The sequence below is a fragment of the Leuciscus leuciscus genome, assembly GCF_965113295.1.
Source record: "Leuciscus leuciscus genome assembly, chromosome: 20".
NCBI classification, from domain to species: domain Eukaryota; kingdom Metazoa; phylum Chordata; class Actinopteri; order Cypriniformes; family Leuciscidae; genus Leuciscus; species Leuciscus leuciscus.
In genome coordinates, this window is record NC_138744.1 from 17,327,256 (window position 1) to 17,352,557 (window position 25,302).

At 38.5% G+C, this 25,302-nt stretch overlaps 3 protein-coding genes and 1 long non-coding RNA gene across 8 annotated transcripts in view; 3 read left to right on the plus strand and 1 right to left on the minus strand.

Moving 5' to 3' along the window:
- The window catches only part of LOC309483821, a 172,667-nt gene that overhangs the window by 26,642 nt on the left and 120,723 nt on the right, over positions 1-25,302 (minus strand). The gene's annotated exons all lie outside the window — the stretch shown is intronic.
- The window catches only part of LOC309483810 (uncharacterized protein), a 107,535-nt gene that overhangs the window by 16,590 nt on the left and 65,643 nt on the right, over positions 1-25,302 (plus strand). The window lies entirely within an intron of this gene.
- Positions 10,885-15,464, plus strand: LOC309483814 (uncharacterized protein). The gene is made up of 9 exons (XM_082149851.1): positions 10,885-11,122; positions 11,183-11,316; positions 11,705-11,835; positions 11,953-12,087; positions 12,239-12,263; positions 12,588-12,650; positions 12,754-12,859; positions 13,066-15,371; positions 15,421-15,464. Exons 2-8 carry the CDS (start codon positions 11,250-11,252, stop codon positions 13,076-13,078), a joined length of 540 nt encoding a protein of 179 aa, XP_082005977.1. The 5' UTR covers positions 10,885-11,122; positions 11,183-11,249; the 3' UTR covers positions 13,079-15,371; positions 15,421-15,464.
- On the plus strand, positions 20,387-25,054 carry LOC309483816 (uncharacterized protein). Its single transcript, XM_082149855.1, has 7 exons — positions 20,387-23,302; positions 23,461-23,588; positions 23,694-23,825; positions 23,951-23,975; positions 24,072-24,131; positions 24,241-24,340; positions 24,491-25,054. Exons 1-7 carry the CDS (start codon positions 23,248-23,250, stop codon positions 24,519-24,521), a joined length of 531 nt encoding a protein of 176 aa, XP_082005981.1. The 5' UTR covers positions 20,387-23,247; the 3' UTR covers positions 24,522-25,054.

Below are 25,302 nucleotides of genomic sequence, written 5' to 3' on the forward strand. Positions count from 1 at the left end.
AATGCTTTGTTTGTGTTGTGCTTGAACAAATGGCTCTGTCTTTCTTTGTATTGGCCACGTGCTCCTCTGTTCATGTTTGCCATGTTCATGTTGGCCATGTGCTCCTCTGTTCATGTTGGCCATGTTCATGTTGGCCATGTGCTCCTCTGTTCATGTTGGCCATGTTCATGTTGGCCATGTGCTCCTCTGTTCATGCCTCCTTGTTTCCAATTGCCAGGCCCTCGTTTAGTCATTGATTAGTCTTCGTTTGTCTGAGTGTGCTCACCTGTTCCTTGTCTAAGTTTGCTCACCCTTTCTTCGTGTTCTCAGCTGCTCGTTTGTGTGAGTGTGTTCACCTGTTTCTTGTCTGAGTATTGTCACCCATGTTTTGCAAGTTCGTTGTCACTGAGTGTGTTGTGCTACCGGTTACTTCTTGCTCATGGTTCCAGTTGTGGATAGTGGCTGGATACCTTGTCTTGTGTCTTCTGTGTTCCAGCCCTGCAAGCTGAGCTTCTCTGGCTGCTTCCTCTCTCTCTACCAAGCAGCGAGACTGGTGCAGTGACTGATTGTGCCCTGTGAGTCCATCTACGTGTGCTGTATGATCATGTCTAACTCTTGCTGCATCCATTGGCCTTGTGTTGCACATCTACCACAGAACACCAGTCTGTTCACCTTGGGCTGGTCTCAGTGGCCACTCTCTCAGCTGGCTTTGTCCCCTGCCTACTGTTTGGACCGTTATCACCTCTTCACCCACCATCTCTAGTCTTGTCAATAAAACCTGTTAACACTCATTCTGCACTTGAGTTCTCTCTCATAGATCCGTGACATGTAGCCTACTTCTTCACTGACTTAAAAAAAAAAAAATATATATATATAAATCTCGTTGACTTTAAATATTCACATGCACTACACTGTTTATACTAATGGAGCTGTACATTTAGTGATAACATTTCTATTTATTTTCAAGTTATTTGTATCTATTTGCATGTTTGTACTTCTATTTCTTATGTGATGTCTAACACTTAAAAGAAATTTGAGAAAACTGAAGAAACTGAGAAAAATAAAAAATCTGTTCTGACTTTGAAATTCGAATCTACAAGTGTAAACAAAAGCTTGTTGTCTCATTGCAAACATGACATTATCCTTAATCTGTATTCAAATATGTGGTAAAAGTAAGAGACTCTGTGAGATAGATACTGTGATTAAAGAACGACATCAGACACCTTCTGTAATACAAGCCATATATCTATCATGGTTCAGTACGCAAAGATTGCTTACATTTCTGGATTTTCTTCTGTGACATGGCCTGTTACATACATGTCGTATGAATGAAATTCGGACATACTACATCCAGTTGTTAGTTGTTTTTGTCACGTGACCTACCTACGAGCCTCAGTCGCATCGCTTCACTTCCATTCATAAATCCCCTCCTGTGGCCTCATAGGATAGTAAATTGATCGAATGCGCACTTAATCTCGTCGGATGTGGTCATTGGCCTTCGATTTCATAAAACACTTTTTGCAAACCACAACACAATTCTCTATGTAACACACAAAAATCTAACAGGAAGTATCTTGATTTCCTTTTTCAAACACAACCTATCAAAATGCCACACTAATTCATCAATGCCTCACACTAACTCCTCACATGTGCAAACACTAATTGCTTTACTTAACACCAACCAATCATGGCTTTAGAATAGGCCTATAAATCGGCCAAAGGTTTGCAGTAAAAAAATGTTTTGTTTGGTTTCAATCTTGCTTTCGTGTTTATCGTGAATTTTTCAACAAATATCAGCCAAATACTTTCAATCTTGTACTGAAATGTGCAAAGAAGCTCATGAAAGAAGAGCTTTAGGTTTTGAATAACTGTGTGTATGATATATCCAAAATGTAATATCATGGCAAAGGTGTTTGCAACGCAAGACAAATGTTTGCTTTTGAGATGTGTTTGTGATATTTTGAATGCAGTGCTTCATTTTGCAAGAGATGCGAGGCATTTAGCATTTTGTGTGTGCAATTCAGGTGCAATTCTTGGATTTGTGTGTAAAGTTTTGAAAAAAAAGAGGCAAAGTTTTGAGAATGTGTGTAAGCAGTTGGAAAAAAAACTGTAATATGAAAAAAAAATTACATTAAAAGTGAACCTCAAGGAACATACAAAAATCATTTACAAATCTGTAATGATCCCTTTAAGGCAGCAGTGCTTAGTCTCCTTTGAGAGGTTAGTGTGTATCATCAATCCTTAAATACTGTTAAATCGAGAAGACTGTAGTACTCTCTAGAGGGATTAAGGCTAATGGATTTGGATAAGTGACTTGACTTATCTGCTGCCAAACACTGTCAAACACACACACCCATGCGCACACACCCACACCCATGCGCACACACCCACGTACACACACACACACACACACACACACAGGGGCGTCATGCATGCCAAAATTCTGGGGGGGCACAATCTGAGACGTTGCAATTGTTTTCTGACGGGTGATATGGATCATGTTAGGAGGGTCAGGGGGTTTCTCCCCCTGACATTTTTTTAATTCTGGCTGCTAAACATACCATTTCAATGCAGTTTGGGAGGGACAGAAATACCTTAACGGAGCTAGCAGCAACCCTCCTCTATCTGAGGACTAAGTTAAAGTATCTATTTTGTAAGTTTATGTAAAGACAGGTTGATGAAAGAACTGTAAGCTCAAATTCAAAAGCTTTTGAAGTCTACTTTATTAAAGCATGTTTACACACACACTTACTGTACACTTAGGCCTACTACACATGATTTTAAAAACAATACCATTGCAGTTTTTATGTTATGATAATTGGTATGTGACCTAAGAACGATCTTACATTAAAGGTACATAAAGGTGCTGAGGTCTGACTTTGTGGTGCTCTGAAATTAAGTTATTTTAATATTAATATGTGATGAAGGACTTTGAAAGAAGTTTGACAGATTTCAGTGCTGAATAAGGTTAACACTACCCATTTATTTGAAAATGGTTAATATTTGACAGAAATGTAAAAAAAGTAATCAAAACCGATCAGATGACGTTACTATGGCTTTGTATGGCAGTAACGTTAGCCAACTAGTTTACGGTTAGACTAGGCTAGCTATCGATAACGTTACACTGACACAACTTAAGTTAATGCTCTGAATTCGCAGCTAATATCAAATCCATAACTTTTTGATCAAGTTAAAATTTCCAGGTCAACCACAAATAATCCCACTACCTTTTAATATCATCCGATAACTAATTCAATGCCGATTTGTTGCTTTGCCCACTTACCACTTCAAGACCATCTGTAAAACATTGCCAGCTCAACGTGCGAGACGAGTGAGTTGCTTGAACATACACAGCAAAGATTCTAGAGCGCTCTAGATTTGATATACACAGACACCATATTAGGAAAAAGGGGCGGGCTGATGCATTGCTGACCGATTTATTACACATCCAGAAGAATACATTTGAGTCGTTATAGACTCTGGTATATTATGGAGCATAATAGGAATAAAGTTGTGACAAAAAAATTATCAGGGAGGAAAAATCTGAGGGGGCACGTGCCCCCTCACTTTGAATGGGCATGACGCCACTGCACACACACACACACGGTTTTCATATTTTATGCTGACTTTTCATAGACATAATTATTTTTATACTGTACAAACTGTAGATTATGTCCCTTATCTCTAAACCTACCCATCACAGAAAACTATCTGGATTTTTACCTTTTCAAAAAACATCACTTAGTATGATTAAACTGTTTTCCTAATGGGGACCAAAAAAATTATAATAAAAATGTCCCCACAAGGACAAGGATTTCAGATATTGCCATCTTGTGGAGACATTTTGAGCCCATAACAGGGTATAGCCTACCTAAACCACAGACACATGTTTGTATGACTATTTCTGTGAGAGGACATTAACGATAAACGATAAAATGCAATCCCTAGCCTCTACTAAGTGCCTAACCCTTACCCTAACCTTAACCTTAAAAACAAGTCTTAACCACTGGCCAAAAGATCCTCACTTTGTCCTCACTCCGATGGTGTAAACTGTAGACACATACAACACACGCACACACGTTGTGTTTCCATGTTTATGAGGTCTTTCCATCGACATAATGATTTTTATAATGTGTAAACTGTAAATTATATTCCCTAACCCTACCCCTACCCTTAAACACAACCCTCACAGAAAACCATCTTTTTTACATAAAAAAACACAGTTTAGTGATAATTTTCTTATCGGGACCAAAAAAATGTCCACATAAGATCCAAAAATCATGGGTATAAATATCCTTATGGGGACATTTTGTCCCCACAACATAGGGAACACCTGGACAGCACACACACATTAACTTTCTGTAAATTTTGTCCATAGTTTATGTACTATGTATGTTCAATATACTATAATGTATAATGTCATATTTTATTCACTTTATGCAAATCACACAACTAACACGTTTTTGCATTTGACTGTTGTGGTATGATGCTTTGTTATCGTTGGATGCAGAGAACTTTAGAAAGTCATTTCCGGTGATTGAAAAACAAAGTTTTTCTTGACTTGACTGGCTGCAGTAGTTTGATGAGGTGAGGTGTCAATGTTAAAACTGGCATGTGATTTCTGAGATTTGAGAAGTAGTACTACTAACATGCTGATTTGGAAAGAAGTTTTTGTGTGGCAAAGGCATATTTTTATAGACCGCCAAAAGCAGTGTGAGAGAGAAACAGGGGTTTTGACGAGAGTGAATATAATATGATGGGATACGTAAGATGTACCCCTCAAATTTAATTTTCCTCTTGTTCATAGATGCCACTAAATCTCATTTCAACACATTAAAGTGCCCCTATTATGCTATTTTAAAGTTTCCTAATGTTGTTTTGGAGTCTCCTAACAGGTTTACATGCATCAAAGGTCAAAAAAGTGTTTAATTTCCTCATAATATAAATTTGCACATCACCACATTTTTCAATGATTCTCAAACGACTCGTCAAATGAATCAATCTCTCTAAATCCCTCCTTTCCACGAGCTACTCTGCTCTGATTGGCCAGACAGCTCAGTCTGTTGTGATTGGTTTACTGCGTAGAAAACAAAAACGGCAATTGCCATAACAACGTCAGCTGTCCTGAGGCTTCCTACACCATAAACTAAACACAGTAACAAACAATGACGTCGATTTTATCATATCAATGCGAGCGCGAGTCCGATGATGAAACACTGGAAGAACTAGTTCTTCAACCCAAACCTCCATCACAAGGACGACTTGAGCGATACACTACTCAGTTTGAGGTACATTATGAGATGTTGCAACTGTAATTCCTCATCATTAGCATTAACAAGTGCATGTCCATCAACAAACCGATTATTACTTGTACTAATTTATTTAATTTAGAGTATTTTTGTAATATATTGTGGTGAACATGTGGACACTGTATCAGTATGCAATGTATAGCCTACATTAGCGAGCTCTAGCGTGAATGACTGATGTAACAAAGGTTGGCAAAACAAATCTTGCTCCATGATTAATCTTTCCTCAAAGTAGTGAGAACGACAGACAATCTGCATTAATAGACACAGTTATAGGTAATAGTGGCCCACAAACTGATAAGCAGAAGTATTTCAGTAAGACAGTGATAACGTGAGTTAGCCAGTTAGCAGGAGACCTACACAATATTAAACTCAAAACTAAGTATTTTGAACACCATCTTTCAAGAGCAAGCGGTTTGCAAATCCTGTATTGAACTCAGAGATTTGAGAAGCAGTCGTCAGTGAAATAAAGGGAACACAGGAAAAGTTTAGGATTATACTGCAGTGATATCGTGGTAAAGATTAATTTTAACCACTGATTCTTCACATGCTCGTCCTTGGGCAGTGAAAAAAAAAAAAACTGGCTTTACATTCACATTATAGAGCACAGCGTCTTCTCGACATGATGCCATCCAGTATCCACAGGAATAAGCTGCCAGTTTGAGGTTCAAGTTTTCCCTGGTGTCTGCGTGCAATAAGTGGGCGGGCAATATGCTAATGTTTCGTCTTGACGTCACAGCGAAACTGTCACAGTGTCTGGTTTGTGTTTCCCCGGGTGTCCACCAGAGGTCTCTCTCCCTTACTGTCACCATTAATTCTGGAACTGCATTTCCCACGATCCTTTGTCTGTTCTCATCACTCATCATTGCACGCAGCTGTTTTCCATTACATTGTTTAGTTTCTGTGTATAAATACCCTGTCTGTTTTAATCCTTGTCATGGAGTCGTCAAATATTGTCACTACACTTCTGGTCTGCGTTCTACCTGTTTCTTGTTTTGTTTATTGTGTATTTTGGATTGCTATCATGGATTTTGAACCTTGCCTGGATGACTATGAGATGGATTACACTTCAATAAACAACTATTTTCATACTGCATTTGGATCTACCTACCTTCCTGTGTGTCCCCGTGACAGAAACGGCTTATGTCTCATTTGAAAAACAATTAATTTAATTGACTCAGAGTCAACTCTTACTTTTGAAAGACAATAACTTTATATACGGTGCACTTTCAGATTAAAAACTTTGCAGGATGTTTTCATTCACTTAGAGCCGTTACACACAACATGAAAGGTCATTTTCATAAATCCATAATAGGGGCCCTTTAAATGGCTTTCCTGAGGTAAATGTAACATTACATGACATTGTTCTCCAGCTGTCTTATGGACCTCTTTCCGCAGTTGAAAAACTCTAATCAAACGATTTTATTACATTTCGGTAAGTGGAACTGTATCTTTCAAATTAGGCTACCTATATTCGTGTTTATTAACTAGTTGTAAAGAGTAGGCTAACAGATGATCGGTTCGCTTGAACTGAGATCTGTCACGTGAGATTTACAAGCGCCAAAACGGTGTTTATTGTTTGAATTTTGTATAATTAAATTGACAGAATCTCTGTCTTGTCTGTCGGTGTCAATGTCCTCTTTGCATCGCGATTTTTCTCTGCGTGAGAAAATGGATGTGTGGCGTGAGAGCGTGTAAAAAGTGACAATTGCGTGAGTCCCACGGTGAATTCGTGAGAGTTGGAAGTCCTGCGGATTAGGTTTGTAAATGTTTTTGGCGGGTGTGCTTGTGCTGCCGCGGTCTTGTTCATTTGCCATGTTGTTTGTGTATCTCTATGGCAAACGCTAAGCCCGTTCGGAACTCCGAGAGCCCACATAACAGGAGAGCGTCGGCGGATGTTAAAGAGAAAACCGATTTTCATTCAAACAAGTCGACATAAACTACACAGAGTTAATTGATCAAATCGATTTATCGCCCAGCCATACAACACATCCACAATGCGGCTTTTTAGCCATGGAGAAGTTACATCCATTGCTCCTGCACGTTTTATCTTCAGCCATTCATTGCTTTTACTCCAAGAGGCATCTTTTTATTAAATCATTTTCATTGTTTAAATATTCTATTTGTGTTGGCTACATTTAGCATGTCAGGGCTTTATAGCGGGGAGGATTCTGTGTTTGTCTTTTTAATTAAATTATAATTATGAATTGTACACTAACCTATTTAGTTATAAATTCTAGAACCATATTACTATATAAATACGACGTGTCTGCCTATAATGTGCACATAGGCTAAAATAATGTGTACTGAATTTTTTTTAATCATAAATAAAAATAAATAAATTACTCTTTAACTTAATATGTATTTAATTTAAATTATTAATTATATTATTTGTATTATTAATATATTTATTTAGTGGTCCAGTCGGTTTGTGGGATAAGGTGAGTAGCATGGCACTTAGTGAGCATAAACTCATCTGTGGGATGTGTTGGACAAACCAGCACTGTGGCTTTGGAGTGCGGGAGCAAACTGTACAACCCGGGTTACATTTTTTTTTTTAAGTTTTAAATTTTTTTTAACTACTGCTGTGAACACTAAATGAAATGAAATGAAATGCTGTGCCAGTGAGTACACATGATCACATCTAATGCAGTAGTTAAATCCACTCAGCATTGACACTGCTTCAAACATGGACTCAATAAACATGTGTTAAAAAATAAACAAACAAATAACTAATGTTGTGAAAATACATTAACCTAATTTGATTAAAGTTGGAGGGGTTGAATTGAAATGGTCCCTCTGTCATCTGCAGATAAAGTACTCCTCTTTTTTACATGGGTACTTCCCGCTAGTCTGTAGGCTACTGTAGCAACTGATTTATATCAATGTTGAAGTGAAACTGGCACTGCTACAGATTTATAAGGTTTGCATCTTAGGTGAAAGCATTATGCACTGCATCACTATACACTTTATAATGGTCTTGAAAGCACTCAAAACCCCTGCTGTCTATGTTTAGATTCTTGATGGGGGATTTCTAGTAAAACAATTCTAAAAACAATTTGATAAGTAGCTGCTTTATTTCTCTATACAGCAGAGATAATATTTACAAAGTAGTTCAGCAGCTTAGAAGACAAGAGCAGAACTGTGATGGTGTATTGACTGGTGATGGCACATTTTATATGTTAGTGAGTCAAGTCTGTAACTTATTGTCATCTGTCAGTCAGCTGAGTTCACAAGTATGCACACGGTGGGTTTGTCTGACATTGAAGTGGTCTTTGAGGTCTCCAGCTCATTTAACACCCTGTCAATACAAAATACCCTGTGTCAATCAGTTCTCCATATCTGAACACTGAATTTGATCTCAAATGCAAACTTTCAAGCTCATTTAGCAATTTGACAAGGTAACATTTTACATTAAAGTTTGAGTTTACCAGCAGTTGTTAAATGTTACCAAAATTTGACCTTTTAGGGACATAGTAGGCTACTACTTCCATGACCCCACATGTATTCTTCAGCATGTATGAAAGGGATTTCAAAGACATTTACTCAGCACAGTAATAGAGACAGACAAACATTACTGCATTGTAGAGAAGGGCTCATGAAGTTCAAGCTCTTCTCAAAGGTTACAGCTGTAGGTTACCAAGAATCAAAAACTGTCTAGAAAGGAAGGATGCCTTTACTGCTGCTGGAGCCAATCGCATACCAGTAAGATCACCTTATGTGTCACCTCAGCTATCGTATAACAAAATATCATGCAGGAAAGAGCATTGCTTTTGAGCATTGAATTACTTCAGCCACTCATGTGCCAGAGATAAAAAAAAAAAAATCACACCACTTTTATTTTCTCCTAGCTCTTTTCTCATTAAGTAAGGCGTTAAGAAGTTGATGAGGCGATTAACCGCTGTCCTATGACGCGCTCAATGAAGGACCATCCTAATCGGCTGTTCATAAAGGATGCGTCTGTGGCAGTGGAATGGGAAATAACACAAGGTAATGAGACGCAAATTGGACTTCGTTTAACTTGAGCGCAGCGTTTGTAGAATGCCGTTTCATCTGCGAGACGCGGGTGCAACAGCAAAACAAGTCCGTCAAGCACAAAAAAAAACTTTAATGTACTACTACTGTATGTTTGAGATGTCATGTTTTGATGAAGGTTGACAGGCTGAAATGCACTTACAGTGCTGTTATTATCTTTGTTTTTACAAAATATTTTCTGCTAATAATATTATTATTCATGTGGAGACATGTCCCCACAATGTAGGGAATACCAGGATACTACACACACACACACACACACACACACACACACACACACACACACACACACACACACACACACACACACACACACACACACACACACACACACACACACAAAAGCGTGCGTACACAAACAGACAGACACACACACTGAACACACCTCGTTTTCAGACCAGCACGCCCATTGGCGCAAATGCATTTGCTATTATTAAACAACGTGGCGCAGGAGGTGAAAATGATAACTGCGTTGGGCTGAAACTAGCAAAAAAGAAACTTACGTGAATGCGTAAAATGTGTGACGGGGTTGAGACTATAGTAACAGGGTTGAAGATGGTAACGGGATAAATAGTTGTTTTTTACTCAAAACCTAACTGTAAGATTTTCTATAAGCACTGTATTTCATTATAAAAGAAAGACAACAGTCTTTTATTAACCCGACTGCAGGACAAACAACAATAACATAGTAGGCCTATTATATACATTATAAACTGACTGAATAGGTCATCAAAATAAAACGTATAAATTCTACGAGGTGGCTAATTCGTACGAATTCATACGACCTCACTCGTACGAAGTCGAAGATTTTTGCAAAATCGTACATATTTTACGAATTGCCCAATTCGTATGAATTCATAAGAATGACCTATCCCTGACCCCGCCCCTAAACCTACCCATCACATGGGTTTAGACAAATCGTACAAATTCGTACGAGTGAGGTCGTACGAATTCGTACGATTTAGCCATCTTTTTATCATTCGTACGAATTCGTACGAATTGGTCGTGAGATAGTGTTGCAACCAACATATAATTTGTGTGCTTTTTTTAATGTGTGTGTGCTTTTTTAATGTGTGTGTGTGTGTGTGTGTGTGTGTGTGTGTGTGTGTGTGTGTGTGTGTGTGTGTGTGTGTGTGTGTGTGTGTGTGTGTGTGTGTGTGTGTGTGTGTGTGTTGTCAGTTTTTTTTTGTTGTTGTTTTTTTTTTGAGCGCATGGGATTCAATGAGCTCGACAACCACAGTATAAATAGCTTTAAAAGAAGGTGGTAACTTGCCTGTGTCTGCTCTGCACACAATGTTGGCCAGAAGACTTCTATGATGTTACTTCCTGTTTTTGATGTCAAGGATCGGTTAATTATTTTTATGGGGGGAGAATGATGTGTGTAACAGGGTTGAGGGATTACTGAGGTACGGAACTAAATGTGATTTTAATGAATTATCATGAATTTTGAAAACATGAAAGCACAGATACATTTATGGGAATGGCAAAATGTATGGACTTTTTTTTCTAAAGTTTTTTCTACAAGTACACTTTCATAGAATGTCATGAGGGACAACTGAAAAAAAAATATGTCTTTATTTTTAAACTAAAATTAAATGATACATTTCAATTGATACAAAAGCTTTTAAAAATTGATTTTGGTAACCCAATAGATAAAATACACTTAAAAAGGTCTGAGGAACTCAAATCAAAGCAATGTAAAAACAGTGAGAGAAACAGCAAGTAAACTGACCATTGAAGATTTACACTGCACTCCGCAAACGCCCACGCAGAGAGAGGGAGAGAGAGAGGGAGGGACAGAGGTAGAGAGGGAGAGAGGGAGGTAGAGAGGTAGAGAGGGAGGGAGGGAGGGAGTGAGGGAGTAGCCTACTTATAGCACTTGGAGTAGGCTAGTCCGTTTGAAGTTGCAATCCGTCTCTGACAACAAGTATGAGGGACGTGATTTTTATACTGATGTTACTATGTGCGGGACATCTGGCTTTCAAAAAACTGAACGGTAAGACATTGCGAAAGAAACTTGCAGATGTAGTGACATGCCAACATCATTTATAGCCTAATAACCTTTTTTTTTAAGCGTAAACTCTTCAAGTATTTCAAGTATTTGTCCAGTATCAATATAGTTTAATTTGGAAATGTATTGACTCTCTTGTTGGGCATCTAACTTGCGGTTTATAATAGGGACTTTTTACACTATTCTTGAAAGCTGTGTGTAGCAGAACTTTAATCCTTGGCCACTGTAAAGCGACAGCAAAGATGGAGATGCCTGGATTGGTGTTTACCCAGATTTAAACTTTCTATAGGCCTATGTGATTTAAAAAATGTGCATATAGCCTACAGACCTTTTACAGTTTGTAACCTATGGCATTGTGTTTTGCGTTTTTCAGAATGTCCCACAATGCAGAAAATACTTAAATGTGAGAACATGCTTACCTCCAAGGGATTTACATACCAGGTGCCTCAGAACATGACAGTTTACCTGAGAGATCACCATTGCGAACATGGATGGTATGATACGGTAAGCACGTCTTTTTGTTTTGTTTCAATTAAAAGACAAATTAATATATTACAAATATAGGCTATTTAATTTTTATTTTTATTTTTGGTAATCATTCCATTTTTCATTTGTGCATAGAATGGAACGTTTATTGTTGACTCAACTAATATTGATGGGAAGAAGTTAGGATCTGTTGTGGCTGTGACTCCTCAGAACCTGACACTGAGCACTTGTGCAAGCCTTCAATGGCAAATCCACTGTGACAACATTCAGGTAATAGCAACAAATCTGTCTGAGTGTATTATAATAATAAGATTATAAGAATACTATTATATTATAAGAATAAGATACATGCTGAGTAAATAAATGCAGTGCATAGACTCCAATATCATACAGGTTCTAATTATTTTTGTTCTGTTAACAGTTTCACTGTATTATCAATTATACAGGTAAGCACCACAAGGCATCACACCATAAATGCTCTAGTAGTCTATAAAACATCTTAGGCCTGTTTATTAGAGGATTAGTTCACCCAAAACTGATAGCTGATAAATCGTTTACTTACCCTTATGATGTTTTGGAACAGTATGATTTTATTTCTTTAGTTGAACATGAAAGGAGATGTTAGGCAGAATGACAGTCTTTGTAACCATTCACTTTCACTATATGGAAAAGATGCATTGTGCAGTGATAATAAATTGTAACTGAGTAGCATAGCTCCTTTTTGTTTTTCAGTATAAATAAGGTGTGCATTTGTGTGTGTTTGTTTAAAGTAAAATATCAAGCTACACATGACTCCATCCCAGGAAATCACACTTTTTCAGAAGACAAAGACGGTAACCAATATAAACTTTTTTAATTTCTTATAAAATCCACCATTTGAGTTTGTCTTTATCATGTGCTATATGCACACCTCTCGCTTGTCATGTTTTGTTCCAGCAATTTCTCCCAACTGGCTAATTGGTGTAATTGTGGGGAGTGTGGTTGTGTTTGTTACCATCCTGTCTGTTACAATTTGGGTTTTTTGGGAAAAAATTGTAAGAAGGTAAGTGCCTGTTTGTGTTCAGTATTGCTGTTGTGGTAGTGGGATACATACTAATGATATTACTATCAAGATTAGAATATTGATGTACCTCTTAGGTTATTACACAATGAGCTATAAAAATCATATTACCAGTATAATATTTTGTTTTGCAGAATGTGTAATATTTGCCTTATATTATTTCTATAATATTTGGAGCTGTTTTTCAGATTTTTTCCCTAGGTCCGAGGACACTCCTTCAGGTCAAGGTGGATCTGAGACACATCTTGAAAGTCACAATCTGAAATCTGAAAGTCACAGTCGTAGGTCATCCATATTTGTAGTTAGTTCTGTGAAAAGCTCTATGGCATTATTTGTTTGCAGATGATGGTACTCATATTTTCTGATTCTCTGTGCTTTGCAATACAACAAATTAAAAAGAAAATCAAAAACTTCTTGTTGTACCAAGGACAAATCGCCTTCAAAAAGGCGATCGCGCATTTGCAGTTATGGGGCCGAGATTTTGGAATGAGCTGCCTCTATCTATTAGATCTGCTAAATCCTATTCAGGAACTTGCTGAAAGCTCATTTAGCATTAGCAGCTTATAACAGGTTAACTCTATTTGGTATTTGGTGTCTGTTATGTCTGTTATGTTTGATTTGTTAATATGTTTTATCTTTTTCCTTTTATGTTTTTTTTTTTCCTTTTAACAACCTCTGTTGTTTTTAGCAATGATATATAAATAAACAAGACCACATGAACAAAATAGGTATATTGTAGGCCTACATAACAATTTTTGTGCGTGTGTGTTAAGTACATTAATGCAAGGACACCTATAACGTGGGATCGATAAACAGTTTTATAGAGATCTTTAAACTACGTCATGACTAATGTCTGGCAACAGCAACAGCAACAGCATCTGTCCAAAGGCTGATGTAAATAATCCTGCTACTGTATACCTGCAACAATGACCCACCTAAAAATGGGAGAATTCATTATTTTATTTTTTAAATAAATCAATTGGCTAATCAAAATGGCTACTTAAATCTAGTTCATGATTTTGAGTTGTTTTAGCACCTGATGGTTGTGATGTTTCAAATAAATACAAAATGTCTCTGTATGCATGGATGTAAGGGCTACTTCCAGATGGATGGAAATGATTGGCAACCGAACTGAATAATTTTCTGATGTTATCACCATTGTTTGTGTAGCAGTGTAGAGGAATGCATGGCATACTCTTATGACATCAGCAAACTGTTTCTTATGATGCCATAGTGATTCATGCCAAGCGGGGCTTTCTCTTCTGCCATTTTTCCCGGTCACAGCCAACCCACTTCTTCTAGCAGGAATTTGTGCTTCCATTTGTTCATACATTTGTTGTGCGAACTCTCAATCATCTCTGAAATCCCACTATACCACTCTCACTCCCTCAGTTCTTTTCTGTTTGCACTTTTCTGTAACATTGTGTGTGAAAACCGTGTTAAATTGTGTTTAAATTAGAGCAATGAATCAAAACTAAATTGCTGAGAAAATTGTTTCTAGGCTACTTGGCCATGCAGAGCAGAGAATAGATTAACTGTACTGAAAGGATTACATTTAATTGTTACAAATATGGTGCAGGAATACTACTTTAATTATTAGAACTGATCTGCGGCTGTCCACAAACACAACATTTATTCATTATTTTTATTTCAAATCCAAAAGTTGTTTCTGCAAATGTTTGTTTTTTTTCTCTCAGAATTGTGATGCTCTTTGTACATAGTAGGGTAATGTGGAAGAAGATGCCCACTTAAGAACCATGTTGATTTACTTTTAAACTGTAACATTTGGATATAAGTTTAGCATGTGCTGGATGATGATGCATCAGCCAATGTGTTATCTATCTGTTATTCGCATATCTCTAAAACCGTTAGTCCGATGGATTTCAAACATGACAGGTGTCTTGCTACGGGCACGAGTAAGTGCAGTGCCAAGTTTGGCATTGTTTGGATAAGAAATGCAAAAGATATTGTTAAATATATCGGTAAAAGAAGCACACATCGGCTTTTGCCGCTCTAGCCGCTGGCCACTCCCCCTCTCACACTGCACACTGACTGAGCATAGCGCAGGACCAGAGGCCACTCCCCCTCTCACACTGACACTGAGTGAGCACAGCTGGCCACCCCCCCTCTCACACTAACACTGAGTGAGTACAGCACTGGCCACTCCCCCTCTCACAATGACCCTGAAGGCTTGTTCGACTTCATGCAGCTCTGCGCAGACCGATCGGCGGCTGACTTGAAGCAGTGCATGCCGGTTAGAAATTTTGTCCGACTTGATCATAGACCGTATATAAACTGGACACAGCGACCCCATAGGTTTCAACGGAGAGAAGTGAAGCAAATTAGAAGCCCTCACTTCCTGATGGCTGAGCGTACTGCGCAGACTCAAACTTAGCTTCCTCCCTGCCTGCACGCGGCTACTCTCGCCGATCGGTTACATCCAGCCGCAGCCGATGTCGAACACACCTTGAGTGAGCACAGCGCAGGACCAGAGGCCACTCCCCCGCACACTGACACTGAGTGAGCACAGCGCAGGACCAGAGGCCACTCCCCCTCTCACACTGACAATGAGTGAGCACAGCGCAGGACCAGAGGCCACTCCCCCTCTCACACACACACTGAGTGAGCACAGCGCAGGACCAGAGGCCACTCCCCCGCACACTGACACTGAGTGAGCACAGCGCAGGACCAGAGGCCACTCCCCCTCTCACACTGACAATGAGTGAGCACAGCGCAGGACCAGAGGCCACTCCCCCTCTCACACACACACTGAGTGAGCACAGCGCAGGACCAGAGGCCACTCCCCCTCTCACACTGACACTGAGTGAGCACAGCGCAGGACCAGAGGCCACTCCCCCTCTCACACTGACAATGAGTGAGCACAGCTGGCCACTCCCCCTCTCACACTGCACACTGAGTGAGCACAGCACTGGCCACTCCCCCTCTCACACTGACACTGAGTGAGCACAGCGCTGGCAACTCCCCCTCTCACACTGCACACTGAGTGAGCACAGCACTGGCCACTCCCCCTCTCACACTGACACTGAGTGAGCACAGCGCTGGCAACTCCCCCTCTCACACTGCACACTGAGTGAGCACAGCGCAGGACCAGAGGCCACTCCCACTCTCACACTGACACTGAGTGAGCACAGCACTGGCAACTCCCCCTCTCACACTGCACACTGAGTGAGCACAGCGCAGGACTAGAGGCCACTCCCCCTCTCACACTGCACACTGAGTGAGCACAGCACTGGCCACTCCCCCTCTCACACTGACACTGAGTGAGCACAGAACTGGCCACTCCCCCTCTCACACTGACACTGAGTGAGCACAGTGCTGGCCACTCCCCCTCTCACACTGCACACTGAGTGAGCACAGAACTGGCCACTCCCCCTCTCACACTGACACTGAGTGAGCACAGCACTGGCAACTCCCCCTCTCACACTGACACTGAGTGAGCACAGTGCTGGCAACTCCCCCTCTCACACCGCACACTGAGTGAGCACAGCGCAGGACCAGAGACAGAGAGGGTCGAAGAAAGCAGTGGAGCTTAACCCCGGAATTCCACCAACCGCGGAATGGCCGCGGATCGGCTCCGCCAATACCCACCAGGTCTGGATTTGTTGCGGAACAAATGACTGACAGCTGAAGTCACGAGGGCCCACGAGATCTCGCAAATTCACGTATGATCAACCAATATAAGTGCTGAATTGCTGCGGAGCTCTCCGGCATCTGGCAAAAATAGGATCGCTGGAGTCGGAACGCAGCCGTTCCGCAGTCAGTGAAAATACACACATTGACTTTAATGGAAACCTATTGACTCCGCCGCGGATCCGCAGCCGTTCCACAGTTGGTGGAAATTAGGGGAAAGTAGCGTTTTCTCTGAGTTCACTGTGTAGCCTGCTCGTCGCGCTTATTCATTTGTGGATGTTAACTGAATCTGTAAGTCAGCTACACTGTTTATTTCTGAATATTATATTTTATTCTGGTGCACTTAACGTTATCACTACTGTGTAATAGTAGCCTATGCTATTCACTAACTAAAGATATCCTATTCAATGCGTTCACAGTCTCTTTCACTGCCATCATTTGTAGTAGTTTTCTCTGAGTGCACTGTGTAGCCTGCTTCCTCAATCGTGTCACTCTAAACTAAAATGGTGCTAAATAGCACTAAAAGTGGTTCATTGGCTTGTAATCATAGGGGAACCACTTTAAGTGCCATATAGCACCTATCTTTAAAGGTGCTATACAGCACCTTTGTCAAATGGTGCTATGTAGAACCATAAGAGGTGCCATATAGCACCTTGGTTGTTTATAATTGCTTCAACAAAAATGGTGCTCAACAGTACCCAACAGTGGTTCTTTGGCTCGTAATAATAGGGGAACCTCTTTTGGTACTATATGGCACTTAAGAAGCTTTATAGCACATTTGTCAAATGGTGCTATATAGAACCATTTATGTTTTTTGTTTTTTTTTACATTTGAGGTAGTAGGGCCCATTATCATGCCAGATACTACAATTGATGAGTCAATATGCTCCTAAATGACAATTACTTACAAGATGGATAATTAATTTCTTACCAAATCGTGGCTTAAAAGATTCAAAATCCTATTAAAAAAAAATTCTGTGGTCAAAAAGTCTTGTGTGGGGGCCCTGGAATATATATAGGCGGGACTTGTATTCAGGAAAATCACTATATTTTAATGTCGTTTTTCTAATCCTATCACCAACTAAACTAAGAGACTAAGAGAGCCTTTAAATAACTGTAGGTGCTTAACAGGTTTTTTGTATGGTAATGGTGCCATATAGCACCTTAACCACCCCAAAGAACCGCTGAAGAACCAAACTGGGCTTAACAGGTTCTTTAAATGGTAGTGGTGCTATATAGCACCTTAACCACCGCAAAGAACCCCTGAAGAACCTTTTTTTTTTAGTGTGTTATTATGTCAGTATCAGTATTTGCTTTCTACCATGCACAAATAAAAATGTCACTGAAGTTTTGCTGTGTAATTGTAACAATGAGCACTCAAACACACCGAATCAACAATTACTAAAAACACAATACAAATACAAATGTTGATATTAAAATACGCACTGCATACGCACTTGGTGAGGCATGGGGGTTTTAAATCGTGTTCCGGTAGAAACGAGTTTTGATTTTATTAAAGGATAAATTTGTAATCTAGTTTAGTTCATTTTTATTTCGTTTCTACTTTACAATTGTTAATTTCGGTTTAAACTTTTTCAGTGTTTTAGTTTTAGTTTTAGCTTTAAGTGCAGGCCTAGCCCTAGGCCTATATCTAGGCTATCACATTACTCATAACACATGTGGGGAAGAAGACAAGAAAGAATATTGTAAAATAAGAAATTACTCATTACGTCTTTCTGTTAGGCTACCGTGCAACCTCAGAACTAACGGATAAAATGGGTGGTAGACGGGGCAGTGGGCCTTCTGATAATAGGCTTGTTTGAGATGAGCAAAATCTGCGCAGAACCGATCACCGGTGATCAGCGCGAGATGCGTGCCGGTTAGAAATGTGTCTAACATCCTTGCATCTCAAACAAGCCTAATGCTGTAGGCCCAGAGTGATGTCATGTCTCGGGTTCTATTGCTCATTGGTCACACGGTGTTGAAGAAACTTCACTCTCCGGTGCTGTGCTTAGTCTTCTTTTTGCCTACGGCCTTCCTACTAAAGACAGAGGGTTTTTGTGTGTGTGCTCACTTGTAATCTATGTCATTTAAATCCATCAATTACGAAATGAAAATATGCCTGGCTAATTCTGTGAACGATAAAAGGTTTGTAATAACAGAAGGCCTATTTTTTTTTAATGTTTTTTTTTTTATATATAGCCTACGACAATAGCCTACTATATTTTGAATATGGAAGCTTGTTTCCGCCACGGAATATATATATACTGTATATATAATTGCTACTTTTTATCTCTTTATTCTTACTTCTTTTCTCAGATTTGTGAGATAGGCCAAACTCGCAATTACAAAGCCAAATTCTAAGGGGGAAAATGACTTTTTCCCTCAGAATCGCAACTGCAATGTAGGCCTATGCAGAATTGTGAGTTTTTTATTTTTTAAAAATTTGTTTTGTTATTTTTATTTTGCAATGACCTTTTTCATTTTTCATTCATGGCGGAAACAAGCTTCCGACTGAGATGACGATGCATTTGATTAGAATGATGGATTGCTGACCCGATTTTACTTTTTAATAGCCTATAGTTTTGGTCGCCGTGCCCACACTCATCTTATAGGCCTATAGGCCAATACCTTATTTCGCCAACGAAATCATTCATCGTTAATATTTCAATCACGCACGACTGGGGGACATTTCAAGGTTCCATTTTTGCACAGAATTTAGTACGGACGAAATTGTCCCTATATTGTAATTGTTATTTTAATTTAGGTCGCATTTGACATGGGTCACATTGACTGACAATACCTGAGTAAAGTAGGCCTAAATACGATAGAAAACTGCGCTCTTGGACGTGCATTTATGGATGGAGTGAGGTAAGTTTAAAACATACTTGCACAGTTAAATTGAATGAAAAAGAAACTTAATGTTGTTAAAATGTATGTCCGTTATGAACGTCCTCACCGATGTCAAAATCATGGCCCATAAACACTTTGGTTAGACCTGATTACATTTTTAGATTTAATTCAAAAGCATTTGTTGCAAATTCAGAATGAATTCATTCGAATTGTAATGCAATTATATTAGATTTGAATAAAATACACTTAAAGGATTTTTTTAATAGGCTACTTTGTCTTCTTAAGCAAGAAAAGCAAACTAGCCTAAAAAAATGCTGCCTTAATTTTTTTACTTTGATGTTTAAGTCATTTCAACTTAAATTGAAATTAAACTAATTTTTATATTTAAAAAAAGTTGAATCTTTATAAAAACCGTTGAAAATTGTTTAACCTATTTAGATGAATTAAAGCAATGTAAAAACATACGTTATCATTAATCATGTAGGCCTAAATAATTTACAGTGTATGAGACTCAGGATCTCTATTGGTAGACTACACGTCTGGTCTGGACATATCTTTAGAAAATGCAATCTCAAATTATAAGCTACAATATATATAGCCTGGAAAAATAAGATACCATTCTAATTTGACTTAAAATAATTAAAAGTAGCATTCTGCTGTTAAAATTGTTATGATGATATAAACCACAGCAGTGCTCAGTGCATTAAATCATTAACCAGAGCAACGTTCAGTCAATCAACGAATTAAACTCAGTCATACGTCATACAATCAGAAATTAATAAAACATCATTCGAATTTTACAAATAGCCTAATCAATTGCTCGTCAATAACCAACATAATGCAAGAGAAACTGTAATAACTACAACAGTGCTAAACAGCTCACTGCATCATATAATAAACAACATGAACTATCAATGTATGAAACAAACTCACTGTTAGCCTATACCGACCGTTTCTTTTGATTTTAGTTGCGCAATCTTTTTCCGCCTTCCCCATAATAGCAAGCGTTACAGGAAACACCGCCCACGTCCTTCAAATCCTGCTCGCTGCATCTCCCTTTGCTCCTTCTGCATAGTTTGGGAGGCTTCATTTTTTTTTTAGAATTAGGCTAAATAAGACTTTGTTTATTATTGTTGTTGAACACTTTATTTATGGGAAATTAATACGTTTATTTGTTACTTTCTTTTATACAGTTAAGCGCTACTTGGTGAGGTAGGCTACGTGGTTGTTTTCGTGTTCGGGTGGTAAAAAACCGTTCAGTTTGGCTATAGCTTTAATTGTTACTTTCATTAAGTTTTCTTTTTTATTATAAACATGTAATCTAGTTCAGGCTATTTTTATTTCGTTTCCACTTTAAAATTCTTTTACATTTGTTTTTCAGTGTTTTATTTTTAATTGTAGCTTTTAGCGTAGGCCTTAGACATAGGCTATACACTCTGCGGGGAAGACGACAAGAAAGAAAGTTATAAAATAAGACATTGTTCATATAATAACGTCTTTCTGTTAGCCTACTGTGCAACATCTACAGGACAAACAGGTAAAACTCTGAGAATGAAATCAATAAATCTGCATGCATAACCTACGGGGTAGCCGGAATTAAGCAGCACTTGTCAAGGCAGAACAGATCTAGGCTTCCGTTTATTTGTTTGTGTGCTCGCGTGCATAGGCATATTCGCCTCAGTTTTATCTAGATCGATCACACGGTGCATATTCTATTAGGCCTACTATAGACGGAGGTCACAGTGTGTGTGTGTGTGTGTGTGTGTGTGTGTGTGTGTGTGTGTGTGCGTGTGTGTGTGTGTGTGTGTGTGTGTGTGTGTGTGTGTGTTCACGTGTAAACTATGTCATTTAAATCCATCAATTAAAATTAAAATATAAACATTGGCCGGCTAATTCTGTTAACTGAATTGTCCTATAGGCTAATTGTTATTTTAATTTGACATGGGTCAAATAAAAAATAGCCTACCTAAAAAGTTAAAGTAGGCTGTAGGCTACGAAATAAAGAAAACTCCGCTACGAGAGCGCATTTATGGATGGAGTAAGAACATGAGGTAGTTTAAAATATGCACAGTTCGAGTAAGTTAGCCCTCCTTGAACGTAGGCTACGCACCACTGTCAAAATCATGACCCATTTTAAAAACTTTAGTTAGAGTTGATTTAATTCATTCATTTAGCCTAAATAAACCATTCAATTAAATAGCCTAATTAATTATTTTTTTTTTAGATTGAATTCAAAAGCAATAATTGCTAAATCAGAATTGCTTTATTTGAATCGTATTGAAATTAAACCATTTGAATAAAATACACTTAAAGGATTTTTATATAGGCTATAGGCTAGGCCTGTAGCCTTCTTTTCTCGTGTCTTGACTCTTGAGGAAGTAAACTAATAGCCTATAGCCTATTGCGTCAAACATAATTTGAAAATGCTCATTTAAGTTGCCTTCAAATCGTCAAATCGTTTTTCAGTGCGTTACTAAAAAGCATGAGATGTATACGATGCCTCTTTTAATATTATATAAAAAAGAAAATAATATTTTACAAGAAAAACTATAAATATTTAGCCTATCAATAGCCCAATCCCGTAAAGAACGAGCGATAAGAAGTGATGAGCGGGAGATCTCTATTCGCGCATATTTATAAACCCATGCTAAAAAATATATATATATTGTCTCATTACATTTGCAGTGTTGAGCGTATGATGGGTGACAATAAGGACGACCACGTTTGGACAGGCAACTGTGTGGTCGTCCTTATTGGACATGTGGCCGTGTGCTTCCCGAAACGTTCTTAGTTAAGTTGTACCTTTAGAGTCTTCGTAGCGCTAGTAACGTTATCAGGAAATCCAGCCCATGAGTCTATAGGCCTATAGCCTACTGTAATAGGCTATTGCATAGCACAGGTTTTTTTTTTTTTTTTTTTTAAAGAGTAGGCTAGGCTACTGTAGGCTACATTATGCATAAATAAAAATGAAGGGCAAATGAGAGAATTGTGTCCCCCCATAACGATTCAACCTTAAACGTTTTATTCTTGTAGGCCTACTCACGTTACGTGTTAGCCTATCTATATTAGCAAGACTGGACGAGTGTTTTTAACAAGTGTTAATTAAGTTTGTATATACGTTCCTGGATATTCGTACTAGAAGTTCCAGAAGGAAGGAGATTTATATGGCCCTGAGGTAGGCTAGTGCCTCTGTTATAGTGGGTTGTTTGTTTGTTTGGGAGGCTCTTTCTGTCATTTGCATTGCAAAACGGATTCTCCAGAAGAAGGCTGGCAAATAGCCTATGGGACTCAGGATCTCTATAGTGGTAGACTGCACATCTGGACAGATCTAACCCTAATCCTATCTTTAGAAAATGCAATCACAAATGTTATATATTGCCGGGAAAAATAAAATATCATTCTAATTTTACTTGGGGTCTTGGGCTAAAATAGTTCATGATCATTAGACTTAAAATACATAAAAGTATCATTCTGCTATTACAGGGTGTTGTGATATATCTCATACTATAGTATAAATTACAGCAGTGCTCAGTGCATTAAATGTGTGAACTTCAGCAGTGCTAAACTGCTCACAGCATCACATAATTAACAACACGAACTAGGTCTTTCAATGTATGAAACAAACTCACTAACTGTCGACAGTTTATTTAGCTTCTGGGCCTGGGCGAGCTAGAGGGCTCTCATTCGCTTCCCCGTCCTGATTGGCTTACTGTACATCCTGCCATGTGATTCACTGTAAAAACCTCCTCACTCTCCTTCAAAACCCCTGCTTTTTTGAGTGAGTGAGTCAGTGAGTGAGTGAGTTCAGGAGGCGCGAGACCGGGTGGAACAGACAGACATTCGTAAAATCAGCGGTTTGTCAAGACAATGCTACTTTTAGGCTTATTTGTTCTTTTTGTTGCAGAGTTCTTGGGATCTAACAGTAAGAGTTTTTCCACTAACAAACATTTATTTGTTGTTAACATGCGTGGCAAACTCCGTGCATTGATCATCACGTAGTTTCAGCCTCACTAATGAATCATAGAAGAATTTTAAAGAATGATGTCGTGTAATTAAATGGAATCTTTTATTTCGGGTCAGATTGCCCTGCAAATCAGGAAATAGCATGCGAGAGTCTGCGAGAGTCCAAGGGATTCACATACACCGTGCCATCGAACATCACATGCTTTACAAGTTGCAAAGAACAAGAACAAGGATGGTACTTTCAGGTTGTTTGCTGTTCTGGATTTAATCGATACATTTTTCGTTTTAAAACAATCAAATGTTTTGTAATTCCTCAGTTTACTGTTGTTGTTGTTGTTATTGTTGTTTAGAATGGGACGTTTATTGTCGATTCAACCCCGAAAGCCGGTGGACAGGGGTTATCAATTGTAGTGAATGTGACATCTGAGAACCTGACAGTCCGTGTCTGTGAGAACCTGCAATGGCAACTTAACTGTGGCACGGTAGGAGCAATGAATGTGTTTTTATTTTACACACCAATAAATATGCTGCAAACTTGTTTGTATGGCTCTAAATGCAGTGTGCTTCATTGCTATGCCATTCAAATATATTTCTTATTCTTTTACAGTGCATCTGTAATATAAATTATACCGGTAAGCATAATGCATCCTCACCATACATGCTCTAGAAACTAATACTTTTTTAGTTTAGCCTGTATAATTAATGCTTTTGATTGTATTTATCTAAAGTTACAGATAAGAAACATTCACCAGCACATGACCCCCAAGAAGAACAAGATGGCAACCACGGTAAAAGCAGGTTTAGTCTGTAATGTTTTGATGTTAAATCACCTTGCTGATTACTCTAAATCCTAATTACCCTTATCTTTTGCTATCTTTTTATTTGTATATTTGGCAGGTTTACCCCTGTGGGGGATTGCTTTATTGGGATTAATTGGGATTGTTGGTGCAGGTGCATTTATCGCCATTTTGTGTCGCTGTTTCAGAAATAAAAAAAGGTGAGTTGGGTATGATATGTAAGGGTTATGTTGTACTTATGTCTGATTAGAAGAAATAAAGACCATTACAGTTCAGTCAGTGTAGGCTATGTAGATTTTTGTCTAGGTTATGTTTCACGGAAATACTTCTGCCTTTTTTTCCCCCTACAGGGCAAATAGATTCAGTGATGGTGTGGTGTGAGATTAATGCTTTGTGCCTTCAGGCAAAGCACCCCACCTTGCTCCAGAGAGACTGGCCCTGTTAGACATGTTCTGTTAGTCACATTGTAAAAAGCGCTAAATGACCTAAATAATCGCTACGTGCTGTATTTTCTTTATTTCCACTCATTTACAATAGCATTCCATTATTTTAGTAGCTTTTAGCATCTCATCTTTATAGATTGTAGGGGTTTGTGTTTTTCTTTTAATCCAAATGTAGCCTACTGTACCTTAAAATAATAGTTCACCCTATAATGAAAATTAAGTAGGCTTCTTTCTTTTTAGGACCTCAAAAGGATAATTTGGTAACACTATAGAATAATGGTCCGTAGTTAACAAGTAGCTATGCAGGAAGTAATAGGTTTAACATTATTAATTATGCATTAATTAATGCATTAGCTGCATTAACACCGAACCTAATACTATTAACTAATATGGAAGCAATATTAACTAAGCAGTAAGTAAAAGCTAATTTAGTACAAAGGTAGTTCCTTGGTAGGTATTTTATTATTACTATATCCTCATTGAGAACTACTTGAACTATGAAAAAATCCTGACTTTGGCTGTTGGTCTTTTGTACTCGACTGTACGTTCATAAGACTTTATCAGCGCAACAGTTTACATCTACTCGCCCCCAACGGCCAAGGTTAGGATTTTCTTCTACATAAAATTTCATATTGTATGTCGCATGGGACCATTCTGTGATACTTTTGCGTCTTTTTTAAAAAGCTTGACGATGGTCGCTATTCATTGCCATTATATGG